The sequence below is a fragment of the Pan troglodytes genome, chromosome 23 (genome assembly GCF_028858775.2).
Source record: "Pan troglodytes isolate AG18354 chromosome 23, NHGRI_mPanTro3-v2.0_pri, whole genome shotgun sequence".
Classification (NCBI taxonomy): Eukaryota; Metazoa; Chordata; class Mammalia; order Primates; family Hominidae; genus Pan; species Pan troglodytes.
Genome location: NC_086016.1, coordinates 43,717,262 through 43,731,239, shown reverse-complemented (window position 1 = coordinate 43,731,239; position 13,978 = coordinate 43,717,262). Strand labels below are relative to the sequence as shown.

General features: G+C 46.4%; 1 protein-coding gene across 30 annotated transcripts in view; it reads right to left on the bottom strand.

Moving 5' to 3' along the window:
* MEI1 (meiotic double-stranded break formation protein 1) overlaps positions 1 to 13,978 on the bottom strand; it is a 99,263-nt gene that overhangs the window by 60,560 nt on the left and 24,725 nt on the right. For 22 of the 30 annotated variants that reach the window (XM_063807946.1, XM_063807950.1, XM_063807948.1 and 19 more), the window contains 4 exons: positions 8,367 to 8,481; positions 7,509 to 7,625; positions 5,799 to 5,898; positions 5,540 to 5,674 (listed from right to left, as the gene is read on the bottom strand). In XM_063807946.1, the coding sequence (XP_063664016.1) occupies positions 5,540 to 5,674; positions 5,799 to 5,898; positions 7,509 to 7,625; positions 8,367 to 8,481 (467 nt within the window). The remainder of the gene's footprint in view (positions 1 to 5,539; positions 5,675 to 5,798; positions 5,899 to 7,508; positions 7,626 to 8,366; positions 8,482 to 13,978) is intronic. The other 8 variants (XM_063807941.1, XM_054675553.1, XM_054675562.1 and 5 more) reach the window with 1 other exon arrangement.

Genomic DNA, 13,978 nt, shown 5'->3' with positions numbered 1-13,978 from the left:
TTATATTGTTTTGTAGGGATGGGGTGGCGCTATGTTGTCCAGGCTAGTCTCAAACGCTTAGCCTCAAGCGATCCTCCTACCTTGACTTCCCAAAGTGCTGGGATTACAGGCGTGAGCCACCGTGCCCAGCCAATATTTTGTTTTGTATTATTTGAATACATTACTGTGTTAGAAAATTAAAAGAGAAAATATGGTAACAAAATAAAAGTTACTCTATAAATATGGGTTTCCTCGGTTATTATTTTTTTTTTTTTAAGATTTCAAGCACCTTGCTAAGGAATAATTTCCCATTGTGGTGCTAGGATCCCTTAGTCTCACTGTCCATTTTAACATCCTACATTCGCATATTGACTACCTATGAGGAGCCAGAGATAGAGCAGTGAAAAAACTGACAAGGTCCTTTAGCTCCTGGAGCTTATATTTTAGTGGGGGGAAGGGGGGTACAAAACAAACGAATAGGCCAGGTTCAGTGGCTCACGCCTGTAATCCCAGCTATTTGGGAGGCTGAGGCAGAAAAATTGCTTGAACCCAGAAGGCAGAGGTTTCAGTTAGCTAAGATCGCATGACTGCACTCCAGCCTGGGTGACGGAGTGAGACTCTGACCCTCCACCCCAAAAAAAAAAAAGAGGCCGGGCGCCGTGGCTCACGCCTGTAATCCCAGCACTTTGGAAGGCCTAGGCAGGCGGATCACAAGGTCAGGAGATCGAGATCATCCTGGCTAACACAGTGAAACCCCTTCTCTACTAAAAATATTTTTAAAAATTAGCTGGGCGTGGTGGTGGGCGCCTGTAGTCCCAGCTACTCAGGAGACTGAGGCAGGAGAATGGCGTGAATCCAGGAGGCGGAGCTTGCAGTGAGCCGAGATCGCGCCACTGCACTCCAGCCTGGGCGACAGAGCAAGACTCCGTCTCAAAAAAAAAAAAAGAATAAACAATAACTTTCAAATGTTTGATAGGTGCTATAGCAGTCTGATAAGGTCAATTAGGAAAGGAAATTCTGAATGAGACTTGAATGATAAGAAAAACGCAGTCACACAAAGATTTAAGGGAATATTATTTTGGGCAGAGTTGGAATAATTAGTGGCAGGAATAAGTTTGATGTGTTCAAGAAACAGAAAGCAGATCAGAGGAATGAACAAGAAGTGACTGAGTACTGTTTGTGGAGCCAGGGACCCAAATCTAATTCTTTAGATCCCAAATTGGGTGTTTTTCTCTATATGCTAGTAGCATGGACAAATTGAGATTGAAGGTTCTGGAATAAAGCACCAGGCAGTTGGAAATGTTGTCTGGAGTTCAGGAAAACACTATAGTGGGCTGAATGGTGGTACCCAAAGATGTCAGGTCCTAATCCCGGGAACCTATGTTATTTTCTACAGTAAAGTTTTCACAGAGAATCCTGAGATAAAGCCATTATCCAGGATTATTCAGGTGGTCCCCTACATCCCATCATAAGTAGCCTTATGAGAGAGAGGCAGCCAGGCATAATGACTCATGCCTGTAATCCCAGTACTTTGAGAGGTCAAAGTGGGAGGATCACTTGAAGCCTGAAGTTCAAGACCAGCCTGGGGAATATAGCAAGATCCCCATCTCTACAAAAAATAAAAAAAAATTTTTTGGCCAGGTGCGGTAGCTCACGCCTGTAATCCCAGCCCTTTGGGAGGCGGAGGCAGGCAGATCACAAGGTCAGGAGATCGAGACCATCCTGGCTAACACGGTGAAACCCTGTCTCTACTAAAAATACAAAAACAAAATTAGCCAGGGATGGTGGCAGGCACCTGTAGTCCCAGCCACTCGGGAGGCTGAGGCAGGAGAATGGCGTGAACCCGGGAGGCACAACTTGCAGTGAGCTGAGATCACGCCACTGCACTCCAGCGTGGGAGACAAAGCAAGACTCCGTTTCAAAAAAAAAAAAGAAAAAGAAAAAAGAAAAAAATTTAAGAAAAGAAAGAGAAAAGGCAGAGGGAGATTATACACATAGAGAAGACAATGTAGTCACAGAGGCAGTGATTACAGTGATATGACCATAAGTCATGGAATGCCCGGAGCCACCAGAAGCTGGAAGAGGCAGGGAAGGGTTTCGTATTAGAAGCTCCAAAGGGAGTGTGGCCCTGCTGACACCTTGATTTCATTTCAGTGATACTGATTTTGGACTTCTGGCCCCCTAGAACCATGAGAAGGTAAATACCTGTTGTTTTCAAGTTTGTGGTAATCTGGTCCTGTAGCAATAGGAAACTAACACAGGCATTTTAGGCATGAACTATAGATTTGAGCATTATCAACATATAGCTAGTAGCTGAAGCTCTGTGAGTGGCTGAGAGCATTCAAAGAGGAACTACAGTAAGAGAACCAGGGCTAGAGGCTGGAGTTCATAGGTGTTAAAGAGCTGCCAGCTTCTGATTAAAGATGATGGAGTCAACAGATACAGTTACCTCTGCTACTCCTTACCAAAATGAAAGAGAATTTTCTTTCAAGATATAAATTCAAAACAACAGAGAAAATACAAAAGACATGATAACATAATACTTTGGAAGTATAATTTGGCCCCCTGTATTGTGGATTCTACATCTATGGATTCAATCAACTGTGGACCAAAAATATTTTTTAAAATCTATAAAAAAAATAACAATATGGCTGGGCACGGTGGCTCACGCCTGTAATCCCAGCACTTTGGGAGGCCAAGGTGGGGGATCACCTGAGGTCGGCAGTTCGAGACCAGCCCGCCCAACATGGAGAAACCCCGTCTCTACTAAAAATACAAAATTAGCCGGGTGTAGTGGTGCATGCCTGTAATCCCAGCTACTCGGGAGGCTGCGGCAGGAGGAGAATCACTTGAACCCGGGAGGCAGAGGTTGTGGTGAGCCGAGATCATGCCTTTGCACTCCAGCCTGGGCAACAAGAGCAAAACTCCATCTCAAAAAAAAAAAAAAACACTTTGGGAGGCCGAAGCGGGCGGATCACGAGGTCAGGAGATCGAGACCATCCTGGCTAACACAGTGAAACCCCGTCTCTACTAAAAATACAAAAAAATTAGCCAGGTGTGGTGGCGCGCGCCTGTAGTCCCAGCTACTAGAAAGGCTGAGGCAGGAGAATGGCGTGAACCTGGGAGGCGGAGGTTGCAGTGAGCCAAGATCATGCCACTGCACCCCAGCCTGGGTGAAAGAGGAAGACTCCATCTCAAAAAAAAGAAAAAAATACAATAAAAAATATATAAAATGTAGGCCAGGTGCAAGTGGCTCATACCTGTAATCCTAACACTTTGGGAAGCCGACACAGGTGGATCACCTGAGGTCAGGAGTTCGAGACCACCCTGGCCAACGTGGCAAAACCCCATCTCTACTAAAAATACAAAATTAGCTGGGCATGGTGGCACGCACCTGTAGTCCCAGCTACTCGGGAGGCTGAGGCAGGAGAATTGCTTGAGCCTGAGAGGCAGCAGTTGCAATGAGCCAAGATCACGCCATTGCACTCCAGCCTGGGCGACAGAGCGAAACTCCATCTCAAAAAAAATTTTAAATACAGCATGACAACTATTTACAGTCCATTGTTTGTTTGTTTTTGAGATGGAGTCTCACTCTGTGGCCTCAGTCTGGAGTACAGTGGCAAGATCTCAGATCACTGCAACCTCCGCCTCCCAGGCTCAGATAATTCTCCTTCCTCAGCCTCCTGAGTAACTGGGATTACAGGCAAGCGCCATCATGCCCAACTAATTTTTGTATTTTTAGTAGAGACGGGGTTTCACCATCTTGGCCAGGCTGGTCTTGAACTCCTGACTTCAGGTAATTGGCCCGCCTCAGCCTCCCAAAGTGCTGGGATTATAGGCGTGAGCCACCGCGCCCCATCTACATTGCATTGACATTGCATAGTCGTCCCTCAGTATTTGTGGGGAATTGGTTCTAGGACCCCTGAAGATACCAAAACCAGGATGCTCAAGCTCCTTACATAAAATGGTATAGTATTTGCATATAACCTATGCACATCCTCCAGCATACTTTATTTATTTTATTTTATTTTATTTTTTGAGACAGAATTTCACTCTGTTACCCAGGCTGGAGTATAATGGTGCGATCTCCACTCACTGCAACCTCTGCCTCCCAGGTTCAAGCAATTGTCCTATCTCAGCCTCCTGAGTAGCTGGGATTACAGGTGTGTGACACCACATCCAGCTAATTTTTTATATTTTTAGTAGAGACAGGGTTTCTACATGTTGGCCAGGCTGGTCTCAAACTCCCGACTTCAGGTGGTCCGCCCACCTTGGCCTCCCAAAGTGCTGGGATTATAGGCGTGAGCCACCGCACCTGGTCCTCCAGTATACTTTAAATCATCTCTAGATTACATATAATACCTAATACAATGCAAATGCTATATATATAGTTATTATACTGTTTGGGTGTTTTGTTTTGTTTTGTTTTTGAGACAGAGCCTTGCTCTGTCACCCAGGCTGGAGTGCAGTGGCGCAATCTTGGCTTACTACAACCTCTGCAGCAATTCTCGTGTCTCAGCCTCCTGAGTAGCTGGGACTACAGGCATGCGCCACCATGCCCAGTTAAGTTTTTGTAGAGATGGGATTTTACTACATTGGCCAGGCTGGTCTCGAACTCCTGACTCAAGTGATCCACCTGCCTTGGTCTCCCAAAGTGCTGGGTTTACAGGGATAAGCCACTGTGCCCGGCCTGGTTTCTTTTTTTCTTTTTTCTTTTGAGACAAGGTCTCACTCTGTCACCCAGGCTGGAGTGCAGTGGTGTGATCTCAGCTCACCGCAACCTCTGCTTCCCAGGTTCAAGCAATCCTCCCACCTCAGTCTTCAAGCAGCCGGAACTATGTGTGCACCACCATGCCTGGCTAATTTTTGGATTTTTAGTAGAGACAGGTTCTGTTGTGTTGCCCAGGCTGGTCTTGAACTCCTGGGCTCAGGTGATCCAACCCACCTTGGCCTCCCAAAGTGCTGGGATTACAGGTGTGAGCCACCATGTCCAACGTATACTGTATTGTTTAGGGAATAATAACAAGAAAAAAAGTCTGTACGTGTTCAATACAGACACAACCATCCATTCTTTAAAATTTTCAGCTGGATGCGGTGGCTCACGCCTGTAATCCCAGCACTTTGGGAGGTTGAGACAGGTGAATCACCTGAGGTCAGGCATTCGAGACCAGCCTGGCCAACATGGTGAAACCTTGCCTCTAATAATAATACAAAAATTAGCCGGGCATGGTGGTACACACCTGTAATCCCAGCTACTTGGGAGGCTGAGGCAGGAGAATCACTTGAACCCAGGAGGCAGAGATTGTAGTGAGCTGAGATCGCACCATTGCACTCCAGCCTAGGCAACAAGAACAAAACTCCATCTCCAAAAAAAAAAAAAAAAAAAATTTTTCAATCCATGGTTGGTTGAATCCATGGATGTGGAATCCACAATTATGAAGGGCCAACTATATTAGGTATTATAAGTTATCTAGGGATACTTAAATATCCGCTGCCCTGGCCTCAACAGGCCCTTAGGTATATGTGGGGATGGAAAGTTCAGCCTGCCTGGGTCTCTCACCTCAGAAAAGCAGAAGTGGCCTTCAAGGCCTCAGCAGCCACCTCCAGCACAGGGCTACTAACTGCTTCTTGGAGGGCACGGCCAGCATCTCTGCACATGGCTGAGCTTGTGAACAGCTTGATCTCCTCTGGCTGCCTGAGAAATGGTAGATGAGAAACGAGTAGGTCAACTCTTCTCACTGACCCCACCAGGAATGAAAGCCCACTTTTCCTTCTGCAGTCTGGCCCCTACAAGCCTCATGTTCCACCACTTTGCTCACCGGGTCAGGATTTCAGCAAAAAGCAGCAGGCCCTGCTTGTGCAGCTCTATGTTGTTCATCTTCAGGCTTCCCTGCAGGCTCCTCACCACTGCCTCGATCCCTACCACAGGATGACATGACAGAGGCCAGGGATCAGTGCTCTCTTGTTCCTTCACTGCCCACCCAGAAGAGGTGACAGGCTCTGGACAGCATGTATGAGTTGGAGGCCACTCGTGGAGGGACCCTGACAAGATTGAGCTAATGGGACCAGACTGTGAGATCTTTGAGGCTGGGCCCTCATCTGATTCATCTCCCCAACACCCAGTACAAGCCATAGCAGAGTCCCTGGCACTTGAGGTTTTCAGTGAACACCTACTGACCAAGCCATATTTTCTCCACTTGGCATACTCCTGTTCCTCCTTGGAGAATCAGGTCAAAACCCCACTCCTCCAAAAAGCCTTCCCTGATCCATTCAGAGCTGTGAACCTCCCCTGAGCCCCCACAGCTCCTGTGCTTCCCTCTAGCAGAGCTCTAATCAGCTCATAATGAAATTTCCCTTTGCATCTCTCTCCCTTTTCTGAGGGCAAGGACCAATGTTATTTGTTATCTCTAAATCTCCAGGTCCCAGCCTGGTGCCTGGCATAAACTAGGAATATAAAATGAATGACTGAATGTGCCTACTCTAAAAATCCAGATGTGGTATAATAAGTCCCAGACAGTGCACTCACGCCTGTAATCCCAGCACTTTGGGAGGCCGAGGCAGGCAGATCACCTGAGGTCAGGAGTTCAAGACCAGCCTGGCCAACATGGAGAGACCCCCGTCTCTACTAAAAATACAAAAAAATTAGCCAGGTGTGCTGGCAGTCGCCTCTAATCCCAGCTACCTGGGAGGCTGAGGCAAGAGAATTGCTTGAACCTGGGAGGCAGAGGCAGAGGTTGCCGTGATCCGAGATTGTGCCATTGCACTCCAGCCTGGGTGACAGAGCAGGACTCCATCTCAAAAAAAGAAAAAGTCACCTGGCGTGGTGGCTCATGCCTGTAATCCAGCACTTTGGGAGGCCAAGGTGGGTGGATCACAAGGTCAGGAGTTTGAGACCAGCTTGGACAACATGGTAAAACCCCATCTCTACTAAAGATACAAAAAATTAGCTGGGCGTGGTGGCACATGCCCGTAATCCCAGTTACTCGGGAGGCTGAGGCAGGAGAATTGCTTGAACCTGGGAGGCAGAGGTGGCAGTGAGCCGAGATCACGCCATTGCACTCCAGCCTGGGTGACAGGGTGAGATTCCATCTCAAAAAAAAAAAAAAAAAAAAAAAGTCCCAGACAAGGAAGGACAGTTTCAAGAAACTTTGAAAGAATAAATTAACAAAACTTAGAGACTACCTGGATGGTTAGATATCTGCGGCATGGGAAAGAACTAAATCTAAGGTTGAGTAACACTGTTTAGAGTTGTTGTTAACATGCAACAGGAATTCATTTAGTGGCTAAGAGAAGTGTCCTTCCCTTGCTGAAGAGTCTAAACATATATACTTCCGATAATCAGTGAACAGCAGAACATTTGGATATCAATACTTGCATATGAAATCTGGTAATGAGTTTGGGCTGATGAAATGTCTAGACTCAGTGCTCCCCTCCAAGGTGAAGGCTAGCCCCCCATCACTGCTGCTGCTACCCAAGTGCAAACTGCCGTCCACCCAACCCAAAGCTAGTACAGGACCCTTACTACCAACCATACACCGTGTGGCACTTGGAAAAAAAGAGTGGCTCTTCTACCAGGAGTGTCAAGCAGTTACAGCTGGACCAGACGAGCACTTCACTGGAAGAAGAAAGATGCTCAAAGAGGAACTCTAACAAGGGAGAGGATGAGAAAACAATAAATGACAGCCATGTGATCACGATCCCTTAACTGATGCTAAGGCCTTGGATTTATTCAGCACCTTACTCTTGCTACTTCATCTGTTCACATATCCTCTCCATGAGTCATGATCATCAATCCACTAATAAACCTGGAAAGTGCCCTTGGTTATGGTTTAACCTCTTCTTTTTAACAGGTGGGGAAACTGAGTCCCAGAGAAGAGGCACTATTAGTGGCGGAAGTAGAGTTGGAACTTAAGTCTCCTAATTCTCAGAATGGGCAGTGGTGTGGATGAAGGAAAAAGAGTTTTTAGAGTCAGAGAGACTTGACTTTTTATCCCATCTCTGCCAATGACTAGGCCTGCCAATTATTACATTCTCTGAGCCTCAATTTCCTTATCTATAAAATAGTGAAGATGAAGACCTAAATGTGGTAACATTTGCAATGCATCTCATAACAGTCCCTGCTCATAATAGTCCCTTGAAAAATATTGTTTCCTGTTGCCTACCTGGTCCACAGGTCTTTTCACCACCCCACATTAGGTTTTTATTCATAGATGACCAAATAAATGACAAAAATCGGTAACAAATTGCTCAAGGTCATACAAGAAATCTGTAGCAATAGGATTCAGATGTTATGAGACATAGTTCATAGGGTCTGTCATACACAATTGAACCTGTCACCACCCTATCCTTCTAGTATAGGGAGGAGAAGGTTAGAAGTGTTCCCCTACCTGGGATGTCAGCGTGGATGAAGGCTGGGGCATGCTTCGCTGGGGAGTGGACAAGCACCGCAGTTATACAGTGAGCACTGGCCACCTGCAGGGTTTCATCTCTAGAGAGGAGAAGCTGGAGAAACAGGCAGCAAAAAGTACCCCAGTCACACCACGAATAGGACCAGAAAAACTGGCCTAGGTGCCTCAGGGCAATAGCCTAATTCATTTTCGATCCTTCCTGTCCCACATGGCACCAGGCACAAGGATGGTGGTCAGGAAAGCAGTTATGGATTATGGGAAGGGGTCTCCGTGAACAGCAGCAGGTGAGAAAAATAAGGAAAGAACACAATGTAAAATCCACCAGGGGCACTCAAAGAACACTGTAACTGTTATCACCAATAAGTGCTCAAGCCTTCATTAACAAAAGTACTTCCAAAGTCATCTGGTTTATTTATTTATGAAACAGGTCTCACTCTGTTGCCCAGGCTGGAGTGCAGTGGTATGATCATGGCTCATGGCTCACTGCAACCTCTGCCTCCAGGTATCCAGCGATCTTCTCATTTCAGCCTCCTGAGTAGCGGGGACTACAGGTACATGCTACCATGCCTGGTACCTTTTTTTTTTTTTGAGACGGAGTCTCACTCTGTCGCCCAGGCTGGAGTACAGTGGCATGATCTTGGCTCACTGCAACCTCCACCTCCCTGGGTTCAAGCGATTCTTCTGCCTCAGCCTCCTGAGTAGCTGGGACTACAGGCGTGCACCACCACGCTCAGCTAATTTTTGTATTTTTAGTAGAAACAGGGTTTCACCATATTGGCCAGGCTGGTCTCGAACTCCTGACCTCGTGATCCACTTGCCTTGGCCTCCCAAAGTGCTGGGAATATAGGCATGAGCCACTGCGCCTTGCCTTATTACTATTTTTTTTTTTTTTTTGACACAGGGTCTCACTTTATCACCCAGGCTGTAGTGCAGCCGTGTGAACATGAGTCACTGCAGCCTCAACTTCTCCAACGTAAGCAATCCTCCTGCCTCAGCCCCTCAAGTAGCTGGGACTACAGGCATGCACCACCACCCTGGCTAATTTTTATTTTTATTTTTATAGAGACAGGGTTTCACCATGTTGCCCAGACTGGTCTCAAATTCCTGAGCTTAAGCCATCCACCTGCCTTGGCCTCCCCAAATGCTGGGATTACAGGCATGAGCCACCATGCTCAGCCCCAGCTCATTTTAAAATTTTTTATAGAGACAAGGTCTCAGTATATGGCCCATTCTGGGCTCAAGTGATCCTCCCACCTTGGCCTCCCTAAATGCTGGGATTACAGGCATGAGCCACTGTGCCCAGCTGGCCCTCATCTGGCTTTGATGTTTGCAACAATTCTGTGACATAACAAGGGAAGGTTCTACTATAAACCTCAATTTATTGAGTGCACAGAAAAGATTTAACACAGTAGGCCTGAGGCTATTATACTTAGAAAACCTTCTCTGCAAGGCTGGCTCTTGGCTAGGTTTGGGAACTTGGATTTCAGGAGGGTTCCTAACAGAACTGAGAGAGTGGCTCACTGTGACTAAACTATGTGTACAATGAACAGTTGACCCTTGAACAACACAGGCTTGAACTGTGTGGTTCTACTTATATGCGGCCTTTTTTCAACTGAACGCTGATGGAAAATGCAGTATTCACTAGATGTGAAACTGGCATATGAACAGGGCCAACTTACTGGAGTTTGCCAGGGCTGACTGTAGGACTTGAGTATATGTGGGTCTGGGTATATGCCGGCGGTCCTGGAACCAATCTCCCGTGTATATGAGGGACAACTGTAGTTTATGCTGAATACCTGTTTTCCTTCTGGGAGTCTGGAATTTTGGTACATGCTCAGCAGAGGATACCTACGTGAACGGCCAGTCCCCCATAAAAACCTGGGGTACTGACACTCCGATGAGCTTCCTCAGTAGGTAAGGTTTCACATGTCACAGTTCATTCCTGGGGAAATTAAGAAGTGCATCCCATGTGACTCCACTGAGAGAGGACTCTGGAAGCTTGTGCTGGTTCCACCAGACTTCGCTCCATGCACCTTTCCTTTTGCTGATACTGCTTTCCTTACACTGCCGTAAATCGTAGCTATGAGTATGACTATACGTTGAGTCCTATGAGTCCTCCTAGCAAATCATCAAACCTGGGGGTAGTCTTGGGAACCTTTAGCAAGGTTAGGTTACTTACTCTAGGCTACACAGCTGATAAGTGGCAAAGCTAAGGCACAAACTCAGGTCAGACAAGTCCAAATCTAGGAGTCTTCCCACAACTGTGATGCCTCCCCCATCAGAATTTTTAGATCAGGCATATTTGCTACTCCAAACATCTCAGTGAATTTCCATTGCACTCTGAATAATATCCAAACTCCCACTGGTCACCATAGCTATTAGGGATGCCTCTAACACTTTCAGAAATCAAGAAAAGCGTTAACTGCAACCACAGATTTTAAGTATCATAGAAGCTGATTTTGGGGGAGAAAAATGCCAAACAGAATATACATCACCAGAAGAATGGAGGGCATACCTGGTTTTACAGCTTTTAAGAAAAAGGACCAAGTAGACATGAGACTACTAATGTCTGGTAAAGATACATCTGAGGACTGCAAGCTTAACCCTATCTCAGCCATATTGGACTTACAAGTGGACACATAAACAGCATTCCTACTTGTCAGACATATCAGGAAAAGAAAAAAAAAAAAAAGCCAGATTTTCTGATAGTATATAAAGGAGTTTAGAAATTAGGGAGGCTGAGGCGGGCGGATCACGAGGTCAGGAGATCGAGACCATGCTGGCTAACACGGTGAAACTCCATCTCTACTAAAACTACAAAAAATTAGCTGGGTGTGGTGGCAGGCGCCTGTAGTCCCAGCTACTCGGGAGGCTGAGGCAGGAGAATGGCATGAATCCGGGAGGTGGAGCTTGCAGTGAGCCAAGATATCGCCACTGCACTCCAGCCTGGGCGACAGAGCGAGACTCCATCTCAAAAAAAAAAAAGGAAATTAATCTTTATCTTGTTCTCCTTTATAAAAGAAATGACATATTGTATCTTAAGATGCTATTGATGTAACGCAAGCCATTATTTTATGTACCACTAAGAAAGAAAAAGTGCTCCCAATTAAACTATGATGCACCATTGATGGTAAAAAGTCTCCCAATTTCAGAGCTGTTAAAATGTGAAAAAATGTATCTCAGAATCAAAGAAATATGATATGTATCCATTAAAACAATGATTCTTGGTTTAAAATAAATATTCTTTTTTGAAGTTTAATTGGTTAAATTTCATTACACTTCAGTTTTGTGATTTGATAACACATTTTTAGTTTCCCTGTTGTTGTTTAAGTACATATGTTTGAAAATGGCAACAGTAACTGCTTTTAAGTTACTGCTTTTAAGTTAAGTTTTAAGCTTAAAACTACACTAAAACTTATGGAATACGTGTATGATTCCTAAGTCAGAAACCTGATCCTAGCTCATTAGACTTGATGACCGACATTTAAACTCTGAAATGGACTAAACTATTTTCTTTAGAAGTCAGTTCTTTTCTTTTCTTGCTGTAGTCTCAGGACAAACTTTTCTTGCTATATTCTCCTGCCTCAGCCTCCCAAATAGCTGGGATTACAGGTGTGTGCCACCACGCCTGGCTAATTTTTGTATTTTTAGTAGAGATAGAGTTTCACCATGTTGGCCAGGCTGGTCTCGAACTCCTGACTTCGTGATCCACCCGTCCCGGTCTCCCAAAGTGCTGGGATTACAGGCATGAGCCACTGCACCCGGCCTCCCTTCTCACTTCTAACCAGAGCTCCTCCTCCTCTTCCTTGCTGCAGAAAGAGCCCCAGAGTTTGGGCAATCAACCCCTGCTATCACATCAGGGTTTGCAGCTCTGCCAGCCCCCGTGCCGAGCACTGGGGAAAGATGCCAGACTCAGGTTTTGCCCTGAAAGAGCTCCCAGCCAGTCAACCACAATATGGTATGAGGTAAGCACGGTGGCAGTGGTTCACATTCTGCCTAAAGGAGCCAGGGTGACAGGGGAGCCCTATAGGCTTGAAGGCTGACTCAGATCAGCAGATAAAGAGAGGAGAAATGCCCTATAGGCAGAGGAAGAGCAACTGCACAGGCACTGAGACAGGATGACCTAGCATATGCAGGACCAGGGAAAGACTGCATGTAGCTGGAGCACTGGGTTGTGGGGTGGAAGAGACAGGAAAGTGAGGCTGAAGGATATCCAGATAAAGAAGGTTCTCAGTACCAAGCTCAGAATCTGATCCCTAAAGCAATTGAGGTGACTTTGTTTCTATTGCTGTAAGTATTCTCCATTTTCAGGCAGCCCAAATGTGAAGGGGAAGTGCAGAGGTAAGAATTTACGGCTGGGCCTGGGGGCTCATGCCTGTAATCCCAGCATTTTGGGAGGCCGAGGCAGGCGGATCACAAGGTCAGGAGTTTGAGACCAGCCTGGCCAGCATGGTGAAGCCCCGTCTCTTCTAAAAATGCAAAAAATTAGCCGGGCATGGTGGCTTGGCGCCTGTAATCCCAACTACTCAGGAGGCTGAGGCAGGAGAATTGCTTGAGCCTCGGGGGCGGAGGTTGTAGTGAGCCAAGATCACGCCACTGCACACCAGCCTGGGCAACAGCGAGACTACATCTCGAAAAAAAAATAATAATAATTTACAACTGAGGCTAGGTGCAGTGGCTCACACCTGTAATCCCAGCACTTTGGAGGCCAAGGTGGGAGAATCACTTGAGCCCAGGAGTTGAGACCAGCCCAAGCAACATAGAAAGATCCCTGTCTCTACAAAAAATTAAAAATTAGTCATGCCTCATGGTGAACACCTGTAGTCTCAGCTACTCAGGAAGCTGAGACAAGAGGATCGCTTGAGCCCAGGAGGTTGAGGCTGCAGTGAGCCGTGATTGTGCCACTACATTCCAGCCTGAGTGGAGAGAGCAAGACCTCGACACTTAAAAAAAAAAAAAAAAAAGAATTTACAAATGAAAGGAAATCTACTTTCTATCACCCAGGCTGGAGTGTAGTGGCATGATCATGGCTCACTGCAACCTCCGCCTCCTGGGTTCGAGCAATCCTCCCACCTCAGCCTCCTGAGTAGCTGGGATTACAGGTGCACACCACCACGCCCACGCCCAGCTAATTTTTTTTTTTTTTTTTTTTGAGACAGAGTCTCGTTCTGTCACCAGGCTGGAGTGCAGTGGCGTGGTCTTGGCTCACTGCAACCTCTGCCTCCCAGATTCAAGGCATTCTCCTGCCTCAGCATCCCGAGTAGCTGGGACTACAGGTGTGTGCCACCACGCCCAGCTAATGTTTGTATTTTTAGTAGAGATGGGGTTTCACTGTGCTGGCCAGGATGGTCTCAATCTCTTGACCTTATGATCCGCCAGCCTTGGCCTCCCAAAATGCTGGGATTACAGGCGTGAGCCACCACGCCCAACTTTTTTGTATTTTTTATAGAGACAGGGTTTTGCCATATTGCCCAAGCTGGTCTTGCACTCCTGGGCTCAAGCAATCCACCGACCTAGGCCTCCGAAAGTGCTGGGACTACAGACATGAGCCACCGCCCCCAGCCAGTATATTATTTTGCCCAGTAAGAAAA